Below are 15,352 nucleotides of genomic sequence, written 5' to 3' on the forward strand. Positions count from 1 at the left end.
CTGTAATTGCATCTTCAGCCAAAATGAGAAATTTAAAGAAGATAAGAAGTCATACTATCATAAACAAAACTTATAATGCCAGGATGCTGGTGTAAGGATGTGGCAGTTGGAGTAATAGGATATATCAGGAAATGTGGGACATACAGATGAAGAGGAAATTAATCGATAATGTGTGTTTTATAGATTTTTGTTTTGCATTTTGATGTTGACAAAAATACAATTTCCCCAACTTTCCAAATCATGTATTTCCAACTGCAACTTTTTCTTTCCAGAAGAAAGGATCATGAACAGTATCAGGACTAAAACTGTGCATTTCAGGTTTGTATTTGGTTTTTTATTGTTTTTGTTTTTTTATCATTCATTAAAAAAAAACACGTGTGGTAAGATTGTGATGCTGTTTCTACATTTGTAAAAAACAAACAAACAAAACAAAACAAAACACAGGTACATTTAAAAAACATCTTCTTGTTGAAATATTTAGTTTGTGATTAATATGTTAAATGAAAAAAAAAATCATTATGTTATTCATAGCCACACCTTGACCATCTTCACATAGTCCTTACACTTAAGTTGTAGAATTAATATAATAAACTTTTATATATGGACACAACAAATCCAAAAGGTTAGGCAGTGCAGAAACTGAGGACTTTTTATGGGGACCTCTAGAACCCATAAATGTTATGGAAGTGTCCAATTGTTTACTTCCACTTTTCATTTTTATTTATGCCTACAATGACTAAAGCATCTCTTTCACTGCCTGCAGAGGCCGCACAGATGTTGATGTCAGTATTTTCATCATGTTGTAGCTGCCATTAGAGTTTATCCAGAGTTTCTCATGAAGCAGCAGAGCAAAATAAACACTGCAATCATTACCTTGATGTTGATGTTTTTAGCGTATCAGGTTTGCTATGAAATAAGGAAATAAATACACTTAACATTTAATTTGTTTAAATAAATGTTAAATCAATTTTAAAATTGAAATAATGCTATTAAAAAGGTTTTAAGGGTAAAACACAAGTGAACTGTTACAAACACAAACTCCACTATGATAACCAATTAAAAATCTTTAATGGAGCTTATATATTTGACAGACATAACAAGCAACAAACACAAGCTGTAAGCTGCTTCTTATATTATTTCATAGCTGTTGCTGCCGTTACATGACAAATTATTTTCGACTGCATTACTTGTCATCACAGCACAATGAGTACACCAAGGACAATAATAACAATAGGAACAAACACTAGCAATAATTCTGACAGCTATAGGCGATTTCTACAGGCTTTATGATTATCAGTACAAAAATAGTTATCCCACAATGTGACTGTTTCTGAAAATGCAGCAGACCAATGCTATAAACAAGTTTCTCCTACCAGTATGAATTATTTAAAAGTACAGTACATAATACTACACACTTAAAAATGTAAAAACAAAACATAAAAAAAAACAGTATTGAGGGGGTTGTAGGATGACACTATTAAGGGTCACAGCTGCTCTCAGAAGCGGCGCTCAGTTCCTCGCACCATTTTTCGTAAGCTCTGTGCAGGATCTCATATGATGTGTTATTAAAAATTTCTGCAATAAAAAGGAGAGCAAAGCAAAATTTTCAAATGTTTAGTACAAAAGACTAACTCAAACAGTTAATTCAGCAGCAAAAATGTGAAACTTCCAGTTCCGTCTTTGTTGCAAATACATAAGCAATGACTTCTACTTCTTTCTGGAAGAAAACATGTGTTTTGTAGCAGTGACAAGTACATTTAAATCAAGCAACAGGATTCTTACCTGCTTCCCCGAGACCAACAGGGAGAGGCATTCTGACCAGGCCGCCAGAATGTTTCAGCCTGTCCTGCAGAGAATTCTGTATGAGGTCCATAGTAAACTCTTGATGCCAGACAGGAAGCTCCAGGCTCACCATGCAGCTGATGATCCTCTGCTTCTCTTCTTCTGTCAATAGACCACACTCTTCGGACACATAAACCATATAGGACATATCTATGTTCACTGCCTCACCGTGAAGCAGAGATGGGAGAACTTTCTGGACGGGGGAGAGAAAGATGAGATGATATCATTTGCAACCTGGATGAAAATGTGAAACCCTACAATTTTAAGATGTCCGTGTGTATGTGTGTGTGTGTATATATATAATCTCAAAAGTGTTTAAAGCTCTACATAGCGTTAATGTATATTTTGCACATACTCCATAAACCTTATCAGCAAAAGATACAAAGAGTTCAGCTGTATTTGCCATTAGTGATCATTTACCATCTCTAATGCTGGACTGATAAGATGGCCAAAGTCCACAAGTCTGTTGAGGTCATCCTCCCAAAGGTTTGGGGCAAGCTCCTCCAACATGGTCATAATAGCTATGTGAGTTGCCTGTGATGCAGCCTTTAAGGTGCTGCACCCGTATACACTGTTATCAATTTGGAATTTAGTGTCCAATAGCATAGAGCCGTGTTTCTCGAGAAGTTCGAAGAGGCCGCTGTGCTTCATCAAGGCCATCTGCAAAGAACAGACAAAAATTGCATGGAGTTACTTCTACTGTCGGGGTCATTTATAACTCATCTTTAGTGACCTCTGGACTAGTTTCTCTGCTATAAATAGCACATGTGTGTCTGTAGTACCTGACCTTTTTGACCCATGAGAATAGCACAAGTTGCTGTTTTTTTTTCAACGTACAGACTTTATCATAAATTAAATTTGCCGTACCTTTAAAATCTCTGCCAGCCCATTGGAGATATGTCGTCGGGAAACAGTCTGTATGAATGATAGATCAAGGAAGGTGGCAGCAGGTGGAATGTAGGCACCCAGCTTATTCTTGCAGTTTGCAAAGTTAACCCCTGTCTTTGCCCCTACGCTGGCATCGATGTAGGAGAGCAGTGTGGTTGGGACTCTGATGTAAGGAGTGCGCCTCCTGTAGAGTGAGGCAGCAAAGCCCACTATGTCAAGGCACACGCCTCCACCAATGGCAATGATGGGCTCTGTTCGTCGGTCAAGGGAGAAGTTGTTGACCTCATCTAAGATCTTCAGGGCTGTCTCCATAGATTTATTCTCCTCAGTGGTGGGTAGAGCCAAGAGCTTGTAAGAGACATTGTTGGCCTCTAAGTATTCAGTTAGTTTGGAGCCATAGATTTGAAAGACTGCCTGGTCAACCACCACAAAGCGTCTGATTGGCTTGTTTGATTTTTTAATGTCCTCTAGCTGCTGTGGGTCATTGATGTGGCCCAGAAGGAGGGTGTCGTTGCCTGGGTCCAGCAAGCCGTGAGTTTCAGTTACCTTGTAAGTAAAGACAATGGGACTGATAACTGTCCAGGTCGTACCCTTCTCTGTGACACTCTCACAGCTGCCAGACAAGACAAAAAAAGTATTTATTATAACCACAGGACACTACGATGACCTTTGGTCTGTATTTGGGCTGAGATTAAAAAGACTATAAGTTAATAACAGTTAACAGTAACAATTAAAGTATTTCTGAACAGAGACGCCATCCACCTGTCCATCATCTTGGTCTAACCTCACAATTATGCAAGATTAAAAACAATAAATAGCTTCTTTAGTAGACAGAGGTGTCATCTGAGTCTCATCTAACAGCATTTTTTCTTTCTTATCTCCAAGCAGGAATCTTATTATGTCAGGATACAAACAGTTTAAAGCACTAAAACGCTCATCTTCAAAATGCTTGATGTTGTACTTATCAATAAAAAGAAATTGTGTTATGTAATCATATGTACAGAAAAAGACTGTAGTGTTACATTTCAAACTGATGTGTGACTTAAACCAAAGAAAAATGGGTTTTTTGAATTGCAGCCAAAAAGCAGCTAACCTCAGGCTAAATTCCACTTCCTGAAAAATACCTGTGGCACTTTCTGCCATTAGAAAAGACATTATAATTTAACTCGGCAATATTTGCAAATATCAGATTACTACTATCAAGCTAACTAAGTGATAATTTACAGTGCATAATTTACTGAGAAGAGCATTAGACTGAAGAAAATGAAAGAAATATGCAAACAAAAAGAGATCAGTCGTAAAATATGATTAAAGGCTTATCACAGTTTTCCCTGTGATTTCTGTAAATTAGACTACTGTGTGTGTACTCACATTTTTGCAGCTGAGACACTGTCAACTCTGTCCTTATTGATCTTTTTTCCCAGTTGGCACTTCCATGTACTTTTGACCCGTACTAAACTAAACTCAGTTGTCTTTTCTTTGGTATCTTTTTCCTCTGGTTGAACTTTTCCCATACTTGCAGGCTGTAAGTTACAGGTGTGAACAAAGCAAGTGACAAGTTCATCCTGCCTTAGGAACCTTTAAATATAGCATAGTGTTTAGAGGATGCCCTTAGGACAAGGGAGGAGCTTTTTGAGATGCTTCACATGTCAATGCACGCATTGTTTGCGTAACTCAGACGGTAACACCTGCTTTGCTTACAGAAGAAAAGATTTTTTTTTTTACTTTGAATAAAGTATGACATTACTTAACTGTATGGTGTGCTTTCAGAAGACATTAAAAGGCTGTGGATGGTGCTGTGGTGTAGTGGGAAAGGTATTTTCAGTTTAATCACAATAAATACATACAGTAGTTGAACAGTTTTGGAACATGCACACTTTTTTGTTCCTGTTGGTGAAGGTGCTGTTTTTTGTTGGGTTTTTATTTTTTCAAACCACACTTTGAAAAACAGTCATTTTGTAACAAGGACATTTCTCAAAACAGGTTTGACTAACTTCAAGGTAAAGTATTACGGCATGAAACAACATAGGATTGGCAGTGAATATGTTAGACTGAGAACATTGATTAAGTATTAATGTTTTTTTTTAATCTAATTAACAACATTGTAAAACACAACCTGACTTATTCTGTAAACACTAATTACAGGATACACGGAAGTACAGATACAACGAGAAAAGAATCCAACACGGTGAGATTGGAAAGAAGTACAAGCTCACCAAAACTCACTCTGTTCTCGTCTTCTTCCTGTCAGGAATATTCTATGTATCTGATGGCTAAAATGGAGAAAGAATCCCTGGAAAGAGGCATTGCTTTGCAACTTAACATGGAGCAAGAATAGCATAAGCTCACAGCCATGTTAGATATTTTGACAATACACCAGGACAAAATGAATACAGCAAGTGCTACATGCACTTCAAGGAAATCCTTTAGAAACATAACTGCTCAACAGCAAATAAGGGAACTAATATTCATCATGTGAAACTTGACTTTCTAACCCCAACATGTTGCTGCATGATCAAATCTGTGTATTGGATTCCAAAAAAAAAAAAAAAAAAAAAAATCACTGGCACTTCCTAGTGTTATATTATTTGAGCTATATTTGAAAATTCTATTTCATAGGACTTTTGTTACTTTTTATAGTTTATCATACTGCTATGTTATGGTTGAACACCATTACTGTCCATGTCAACCTTTCAAGCAGCAGAACAGGAAACACACAACTGAGTGAGTGAACCCAAAAAGACTGCATTTGATGTACAGTACCTTGATACATACACTAGTCAATCCTGCAAATAAAATTTCCCTACCCCCATTAAACTGAGAGGCTTGCCTAATTGTAGTCATGTAAACCCAATGGTTTCCTTGATAATAAATGGCTTGACCACTTAACCCATATTCTGAAGTTCTTTTTGACCAGTGAGATAATTTTCAATTGACTGAATCAAGTAAAACAAGGCTAAGGCTTGATGCATGCTCAGTCATCCCACACAGTTGATTCTCTTGATCTGTTTGGAGCGTTTTCAGTGAGAGAAACATTTTGTCACTCATCCAAGTGACTTCTCAGTCTTCAGTGAGACTGATAAAGAAAATGCTACATCAATGAACAGAATCAGCTTTTTGCAATGATCTCTCGTGTGTTTTTGGCAGGCCAAAAACTGAAGATGCTAATCCACCTGAGTCATGCACAGAGGGTCCCGGAGATGGGGATGTTCACTGGCTATGGAGCTCTGTCCATGGCTCTCCACATGGCAAAACAAATCGCTGTCAAGACTGAAAATGCCATCAAGGTGCTAAAGGTGAGTTAAAATCAGAGAATTTGATGAACTCCGAGGATGCAGTGGGTCCTTTTTGGATATTAGGAATACCTTTGTGATGGGTCTCATCCTTTCCACAATCAGAACAGGCTCATGTTTGTAAACACTGGTTTACACTGACATTTACACTGACATGTCAGGTTAACACTGACATTTTTTCAATAAGTGAGAAACTGGGTCACGTGGTCAATTTTGCAATAACCCCTTCCACACTGTTGCAGATGAGCAGTTTGACAAGGCCTGAAAAGAATATCACGAAGAAGAGACTAATCAGCAACAACAATTTTCTGTGATTATGCAGGTTATAGGTATAGATAACTATTTATCTTAGAATAGGGCTTTATGAGTTCAGCCAGTTTATCTCTAATGATCCGTGAGTTGAGAAGATATATTTTTAAGCTGCAATCAGTTGTTTTTTTTTTACACTTCTTTTATTTTAACTATGCACTCTTGTTTAAAAGATTATCATTCATGTTAAGATGGCTTTAGTCTTATCTGCTAGGTATCTGTGGCCTTTGAAACAGGTGCTCCATGGCCACGATAATCAAACAAACCAAAAGCGCAGAGCAGTTTAAATCTAAATAAAATCGGTACAAAGGCAAGATAAGCATTGTTGAAAATAAAAGATACACTTATTCTTTGGTGTTTTTAAGTGTATGCAATGCTAAAAACTTGCGAGAGAGATATTTTACTTTGATGCTTTTGGCAACAGGAAACTCACGTATCACACTTTTGCTGGCACCGAGTCGCCAAGTTTTATGACAATTAAAATTTCTCACCCCTGGATTGCTAGAACTCACTTTTCACTAAGAAAAGCATGCGATCATATCTGAGACTTTATTCAGCAGTTGACCTATTTGATCATTAGATGTGGGCCTTCAGTGGTTTCTTATTTTAAATGCAGAGGCAACCGTGGTTTGAGTTTACAGCATCTAAACTACAGAACAGTATTCTCTCAAGCCAATGGCCAAGTCAGTGCTTCCTTTTCAACGTCTGCTGAAAATGAATTTCTGTAAGTTCGCCTTTAATTAAACATCCAGATATTACTTTTTGCTTGTGGTCCATACCTTTGTTTGTATATATGCACGCATGTATAAATGCATGTAAAAACTTTTGCTTAAATGTGCATTTGTATGTAGTATTTGTTGGGGTATGCACTACCTGTTGTGATCAATATTTATGTTGCTATACAAATAGTGCTTTCACAGCAGTGTGTTTTCGAAGTACAGCCCTTCATCACTGGGTGTGGGCAGCGCTGTGAATGAAACCGGTTGGCTTGGATCCACTGCAATAATGAATGTGTTTTGCTATTTATTGGTATTGTAGTGCTCTTACTCAAAAAGCAAAAAGCAATCATAACCAGCAAATGAAAAAAAAATACATTAGAACAAAAAACTAAAAGAAAGTACCTCACAAGAAGACATGCAGCAGTCATAGATTTCCATTGTATTAAAAAGTGTAACAAAACACAAATTTGTTTTGTTAAGTTATTTTTACCTTAAGCTTCTACATTTTCAGTCTTAGCGTGATTTTTCAATTCAGTTCAGTTTTATTTATATCAGGGGTGTCAAACTCATTTTACATCGACGGCCACATAAAGCCCACGTTGATCTTAAGTTTGCCTGACAAGTGAAACTCCACTTTCTGCCAGCGTAAAGACATTTACACGTTCAATCCTTGACATATCTTAATATAAGGTAAAGAAATGCAATTACAGCAGCACGTCTCAGTTTTTCTACATGTAGGTCTGGTAGGTCACTGCCCAGATCCAATGTCGGCAACCCACAACATGAAAAAGAGCCATTTTAGCTCCCCCAACCAGATAAGAGGAGATAAAGAGCAGGACACAAAGGTGATGGGGAATGGTGGCAGATGTAAATGGAAGAGGATAAATGAACGCATGTAGTAAATGTATTAATAGGGTTACTGTTAACTGTAATTCTAACCCATGGCTCGCAAGCTGCATGCGACTAAAGAAATGTGGCGAGCCGCAGATTGCTGACCTCTGGCCCAGACTGCCCTGTATTTATAAAGCAAAGTTTTTGTTAAAACCTGTTTAAAAATGTTTGTTTTAAACATTTCTGGCCCCTCGTCCTTATGTTGGAACCCCTCATTTATATAGCAACAGACCACAACAACAGTTGCCTCAAGTTACTTAATATTGCAAGGTATAGACCCTAGAATAATAGATGTCAAATAAAGGACAAAGCAGCATTAAGTGAAATGTTGGGCAGAACAGCTTCTGTGCTCTTTTGTTTGTGTGTTTGGAGCTCAGGTGCTCAGCTGGATTCTGGAATCTGGTGAGAGTGAAGGTCATTGGAGAGGCTTTCATTTTTTCCTCTAATCTGTCACTCGTATGTATCTGAACAACCTTAAAATTCCTTCAGTGTTTCCTTTACAAACCAGTTTTAAAGCAGGTACTGAGACCTGCAGGCCAAATTCAAGCTTTTACGAAATCCCCGAGGCATCCTCACATTTAACTTTCCATGAGAAACTTCTATTGCTGAACTCTTCTTTACCTCTTGAAGACTTTATCACTACCTACCAACACATCTTTTATAAGTGTTACTGAAGCTATACAGATGTTGTAAAATAAATTCAGCCTTAACTTGTTACATCTTTATTCTCCAGTACAATAATACATAGTCTTTAGCTCCAATAAATACAGCTCCAGAATCCTGGTTTACATGTCCAGGAAGATTAATCACAGAGTGCAATGCTGATGGGTTACTTTTTTCTTTAAAATGTCATATTTTGTAACTGTCTAACCAAGCCATTTTTCAAAACAGGTTCCATGGACTCTGAGTTCACAGAGTTTGACAGCCACAGGGCAACTAGCAAGGTATGAAGGACAACAGCAGAGGTTTAGCTATGAGATCTGTTTCTAGTCTGTTGACAGGACTGACAGGGCTCTTTGTTGTAATATATGACTTTATGCCCATAGAATAACATTTGTTTAAGAAACAGAATATCAAAACCAGACTATTTTTGCTATTAAATAGATATAGTTCATTTTTATTTTGCAGAATTGAAATGGTTTCACTTGACATGGTAATTTTGTTTCTTTGACATTGGTTACAAAGCTCTAAGGTGGACCCATTTGCCTACAATGTGAGACTCAAAGTAGGTACTAAAAATATCTGATAATATGAGCTGAACAAGAAGGGCATGCAGGAAAAGACAGTGAACTAACCAAATAAAGCAAAAGGGGCAATGAGGGAACAGACACAGACTAAATACACACCAGGGCGAGAAATAATAGAGAAAGGAAAATACACTCGTGAGAGTAAGAAAATAACTAACATCCAGAAACAACAGGAAGTAACTGAAATGAGCGGATCCCCACAGATAACAGGAAGATGAAGTAAGAGGAAACAAATGGAAAGGTAGGACACTTTAGAACATGGGCAAAACAAAATATGATTAAAGTTTTTGTATTTAAAAAATACAAACATCATTTTGTGGTTTAACCATTTGTTTTTATGGCTTTCAAGGTTTCACTTGTCCTGATAGAGAAATATCAGGTTTAAATACAAACAACACAGAGCCTCAATCAATACTTCTTCAAAAAGATCATTTTATTGCTCAGGGAGATTAATATGTGTTAATTAGCTGTTGAGCTTAAAATCCGAGTTTTCTGTGTCATGGAGGTGGCCCTTTTTTCACCAATATATGCCGAACACGTGACTTAGTCAGGAGGAGAAGGGTATACTAAGGGTTTAAATTGTAGTTTGGCATGTGGGGGATGCAGGAGGAGTCACAGTAATTTGTTTCGGGAGTTCTGCTAGATTTTTCCTTGGCTCTGATCAGCTGACCTGTGCTGCTGCTGCTTTGAGGTTTCCTGCTCTTTATGGATTTGGCCAACTAACTTCAACATATCAACATATAAGATGTTACACAAGCTATATAGCTGATTTCCAACTCATGGACACTATAAAGTTAGTATGAAAAATAGCCTTTGTGAGTAAATCAATTCAAAATCATCACTTTAAAGATACATTAATGTCTGCTACCCTTAATGTAACTGAACATTGGCCATGAACATTGACCTAAAATGACACTGGCGTGTTCATGGTCAATGAAGTGTACTAAACTGCTTTCTATAGCATTTTCATGCAACCTTTGAACAACATGACATCCGTGTACTTCTGTTTGTTTTGCAAAACCCTTCACAAAAACATAATTTGGCAATACATCATGAAAGTTTAAAAGGTTTAAAATGACTTAGAACGTTATAAGTAGGATTTACATTTACAGATTATTTTATTCCACTTGCCGAGCAGTCCTTACCTTTGAAAATGATCTCACTTCTTCCTCTTCTGTCCTGTATCCATCTTATCTTTCTTCTTCTGTCGGGGATCACACGTTAACATTTTTTCCACTTGGTAGAAACTACAGCAACTGTACATTTAGCTCACAGATACACTGTGTAACAAACTGCACACTGTGTAACAAACTGCACACAAACACTTTATTTGATGATATTTTGAGCTGTTTGAAAAGTTTAATTTCAAATTATTACATGCCACTTTGCTCTTTCCATTTATATTTGCTCCTCTTCTGTAGTGGTAGCTAAATGCAAAACACAACTTTATTTACATCTGCATACAGTTACAGTGCATACATTTAAACACTAAAGGTTACTGCTGTATTGTCTAGTAAAGGATATGTATAAATCGCCTTAGTTTGTCACCAGATTTAAAAGAAAAACATCAGTTTCACTGATTGAACGGGTATTCTTGACGATAAAAAAGCCTGATCACTTTTCTAATCTACGGCTGTATACTTGCAATTTCAGCAGTGTACAAGAGTATCAGCAACAGCTTATAACCAAGTATAAATACATCTTAAAAGCATCCTGATGACAAAAATTTGGGGAAAAAGTGGTCTGGGGCTGATTTGCAGCTTCAGGACTTTATCAACTTGCTGTAATTGACGGAACCATTAATTCTGCTCTCTACCAGAAAGTTCTGAAGGAGATTCAGTCCATGCATTGAGGTCTAAATTCAAATTGAGATGCTTTGGTGTGACCTTAAACACACCATTCTTGTTTAAAACAGTCATCCACAACAATGTGAAAGATTCGGTGCCAGGTATCACTAATGGTTGATTACAGTCCTTGATGCAAAAGGTAGTACAACAAATTATTAGGTTTAGGGTGCTCTTTCATACAGAGTCAGGTAGGTTTGGATAGTTTTTTTCCCCTTAATAAATAAAACTTTAGTATTTAATCATGTTATTTTTTTGTCTATTATTAAAAGTCGTTTGATGATCTGTAACATGTGTGGCAAATATCAAATCAAATCAAATCAAAATTTATTTATATAGCACATTTAAAAACAACAGTTATGATCAAAGTGCTTCACAAATTAAAAGATAAAATAAGACAGATAAAGATAAGATAAGAAAGATACAACGCAGGAAGAGACAACCATAAAAACCAACCAAATGATAATCAAACTATCTTACATCAGAGCCAGAGGGAGTTACAATAGTCCAGTCTAGAGCTAATGAATGCATGAATAAGCTTTTCAAGGTCCTTGTGGGAGAGGAAAGGCTTAGCTTTAGCAATTTGACGTAGCTGATAGAAGCTGGATTTAACCACAGTAGATACTTGTTTCTCTAATTTGAAAGAGCTATCCAGGAGTACCCCAAGGTCTCTTACAACGTTGGAGAGGTAGCTGGCAAGTGGGCCAAGGGTAACAGTTAACTGGTTCAATGGAATATGGCTGTCAAAGACAATAACTTCTGTTTTACTGTCATTCAAGGTTAGAGAGTTTTGCGATAGCCAGGTTCTCACATCGTGAAGACAGTTAAACAATGTATGCAATGGATCTGTGACATTCAAACTCAAAGGAAAATAAATTTGAATGTCATCGGCATAACAATGGAAAGAAATATTGTATCTTTGAAAAATAGATCCCAAGGGCAACTTGTACAGAGAGAATAACATAGGGCCCAAAACAGACCCCTGGGGCACACCACAGAGAAAAGGAGCAGAGGAGGAGGAGTATTGCCCCATAGTGATAGAGAATGACCTCTCTGAAAGATAAGATTTAAACCATGATAAGGCTGTGCCCTTAAGGCCAACTACATGCTCTAACCTTGATAATAAAATGTTATGATCTACTGTGTCAAACGCAGAAGTCAGATCCAGTAAGACTAGAACCACAGAGCAGCCTGAGTCGGTGGTTAAAAGGAGATCATTTAAAACTCTTAGCAAAGCTGTCTCAGTACTATGTCGAGGCTTGAAGCCCGACTGGAATTTTTCAGGAATATCATTGGAATCTAAGAAGGTCTGAAGTTGTTTACAGACCACCTTTTCCAGGATCTTTGACATAAAGGGAAGCTTAGAAATTGGTCTATAGTTTGAAAGAATACTAGGGTCAAGATTAGTCTTCTTAATAACGGGTTGAACAACAGCATGCTTGAAGGCAGAAGGTACGCAGCCCGAAGACAATGATGCGTTCAAAATTAATAAAATACAAGGCCCAATAGTATTCAACGCTTCTTTAAAAATACGGGCAGGGAGAATATCATGTGGGGAATTGGAGATCGTTAAGTGGTCAGTTATTACCTTTACATCAGAAAGAGTCACAGGCTCAAACTGCTGAAAGACAGCAGAGCATTTAGAAACTGGAACTTGATGTGAAACTACAGATAAAAACGGGGCTCTTAAAGTAGTGATTTTTTCAATAAAATACCTTAAAAAACTTTCACAAAGAGCCGGAGAAACCTCCTTGTGTGCTGTAGCACGAGGATTAATCACAGAGTTAAAAATCTTAAAAAGAGCGTGGGGCTTGTGACAATTGGTCAAAATAAGACCTGATAAGTAGGCAGATTTAGCAGCTTTGACAGTCTTCTGATATTTTGACAGACAATTGTGGAGGATTTGCGCTGACACTACAAGCTTATCCTTTTTTCGCTTCCTCTCAGCACGACGGCATTCGCGCCTGAGAGCACGGGTAGTTTCATTCAGCCAGGGTTGGCATGACGACTTGCAAAATATGCAAAAAGAAAATCTTTATATGCATTATCTCTGACTAGGGTTTTACATTTGTTACAAGACAGCTAATAAAATGAAAGTCAGAATGTGTGTTCACAGTGTGCCCCCCAGATTGTGCATTGCACTTAGCCTAAACTCACTTCACCGGGGCTTAACTTGTTGCACTTGTAGTCAAACTGCTCCAACAAAAAGCAGTGTGCAGATCCTTGAAGATAAACTTTATCAATACAGTTTCTTTCCTTTTAAACATTATAAACATATAAGCATTATTTGCACCACTGCTGTAACAGAGTGGAACGTTACAAAACCTAGAAGAAGAACATATGTTGGCCTTATATCATCACTTGTGTCAAGTGGTCGAAACGTGTAAAAGACTTTGTCTAAAGGCTGATCTTGACAACTCATCTTTTATTTTTCTAAAGGCTTAAATATTTCGCATGTCTGAGCTAACGGAGCAAATCTAGAGAGAAAAAAACTAATGAGGCTCTTTAATTGCAGTTCAAAGGTGCCACGCCCACCCCAGGTGATGATCTGACAAACTGAAGACAGTTCTCAGAAACACAGCACCTGGTTTACCTCAGGCTAAAGACCACGGGAAAAAAATCATGGATGTGTTTCAAAACCACTTTCTGCATTAGTATAAGCTAACATAGGTACTCTTAAGTGTAGAGTTACTATTGAGTGGTGGGGAGCACAGAATTGATACTTTAAAACTTAACACTGTTTCTGTAAAATCTAATGTCTTTGCTAACATAATATGCAACTTTGTTTTGTTGCCAGACTTTGTTACTCTGCAAAGAAGACCTAGGATCTTAATCCTCTTAATGTAGTAAGTAAAACACTCTTTTTGTTCAGTCTGCTCCTACTGCATTAGTTGGTGTGGTATTAATAAATTTCACCAACTAATACTAATTTGATTTAGGGGTCAAATAAAAGCAAATGCCATAATCCTGAAGGAGCTTCTTTCTATGTTTTTTTGCTTGGGTGTGGCATTCCATTCCCACTGCCGGTGCCAATCGACCTGCACACTTCCAGGGTGTAAATACAGTGGCAAGCTTCTCGATGTTTCTCTCTTGCCAAACCACATCATCAACAAGTCAGGCTCATTCCCTGTTACCCCCTGCTAATCCCTCTCCTCTGCCTTTCCTCTGTCAAAACATCCATTCCAAGACTCTATTATAACTTGCAGTAAAATCTGTCTTCCATACTGTAACTTTCTTCTTTTTGTTTTGTGTGTGGGTGTGTCCATTGCCGTGGAAGTGTCACTGAAGTTGGAACGTATTGGAACGAATCCAGCAGTATCTTATCTTTTGAGGCTCTTAAAAGTCATTTTTCTTTTCTTTCCACTGCCTATCATGGACTAGCTATGAATACAAGCTACTCCAAGTGAAAGAAAGCAAATACACTATACGGACTAAAGTATTGGGCCACAGACCGTAATTTTTGAATTCAAGTGTTTTCTGTTCCATTGCCACGGATGTATAAAATCATGCAGTCTGTCTTTACAAACATCTGTGAAAGAATGAGTCATTGTAAACAGCTCACTGAATTCCGGCGTGGTATTGTAAGAGGACATGCAACTTTGCGACAAGTTAGTTCTTGAATTTCTCCCTCCTAGATATTCCATAATCAACTGCTAAGTGTAAGTGTTTAGTTACCACAGGAACTCAGCCACAAAGCGACAGACCACCTAAAGTTACATAGCGGGGTGCTGAGGCATATAGTATATAAAATCAATCAGCACACTTGGGAAATTTGGACCATGGTTGACTCAGTAACTGCAGAAGTCCAAATCTACTCTGGTATTAACTTCAGCATACAAAGTGGGTGCCAGGAGCTTTATAGCATGAAACAAATGAAATGAAACAAATAGTTTTCTTTGCATATCATGGCAGTAGATTGCATTTAGAGACATATTATAAGTTGGTACTTCATTAATTTTAATTTACAATTTAATTTAATTTGAAATGTACTAAGAATAAAAGATGCTACATTTGGATGGTTTTTTAGACAGAGAGAAAGATAGGGATTACATGTGGTTCATGAAGAATAATAGAATGCCAGGAAGATCAGTAAACTTATTCACAAAGGTGAAACCATCTTTGGTTGGGATGTGGAGGCATTTAAGCCAGTGAGGGACGGGACCAACAATCTGGTCTCCATCATGAACAGTCCATTGCTCCCACTCTAGTCCACTCAACAAAGGCAGCAGAGCTCATTCCATTTCACAGTTTTTCAACCTCTCTGCCCAGAACGCTTCAGGAAAACATTCCTACCATTCTCTATTAAAACTGTACAACAG

At 37.5% G+C, this 15,352-nt stretch overlaps 1 protein-coding gene across 1 annotated transcript; it reads right to left on the reverse strand.

Moving 5' to 3' along the window:
• Window positions 1-1,051: 1,051 nt before the first annotated feature.
• On the reverse strand, window positions 1,052-5,232 carry eevs (2-epi-5-epi-valiolone synthase). Its single transcript, XM_003442783.4, has 5 exons — window positions 4,102-5,232; window positions 2,710-3,343; window positions 2,263-2,502; window positions 1,783-2,035; window positions 1,052-1,575 (listed from the first exon to the last, which is right to left on the reverse strand). The coding sequence occupies exons 1-5, from the start codon at window positions 4,242-4,244 to the stop codon at window positions 1,478-1,480; spliced, it is 1,368 nt and encodes a 455-aa protein (XP_003442831.1). The 5' UTR covers window positions 4,245-5,232; the 3' UTR covers window positions 1,052-1,477.
• Window positions 5,233-15,352: the final 10,120 nt, after the last annotated feature.

This window comes from Oreochromis niloticus, linkage group LG5, assembly GCF_001858045.2.
Source record: "Oreochromis niloticus isolate F11D_XX linkage group LG5, O_niloticus_UMD_NMBU, whole genome shotgun sequence".
NCBI lineage: Eukaryota > Metazoa > Chordata > Actinopteri > Cichliformes > Cichlidae > Oreochromis > Oreochromis niloticus.

Coding starts and splice junctions, on each gene's coding strand:
- eevs (XM_003442783.4), bottom strand. CDS start 4,244: ATGGGAAAAGTTCAACCAGAGGAAAAAGATACCAAAGAAAAGACAACT. Junction 3,344..4,101: donor AGTGTCTCAGCTGCAAAAAT/GTGAGTACACAC, acceptor CTTGTCTGGCAG/CTGTGAGAGTGTCACAGAGA. Junction 2,503..2,709: donor GGCTGGCAGAGATTTTAAAG/GTACGGCAAATT, acceptor TGTTCTTTGCAG/ATGGCCTTGATGAAGCACAG.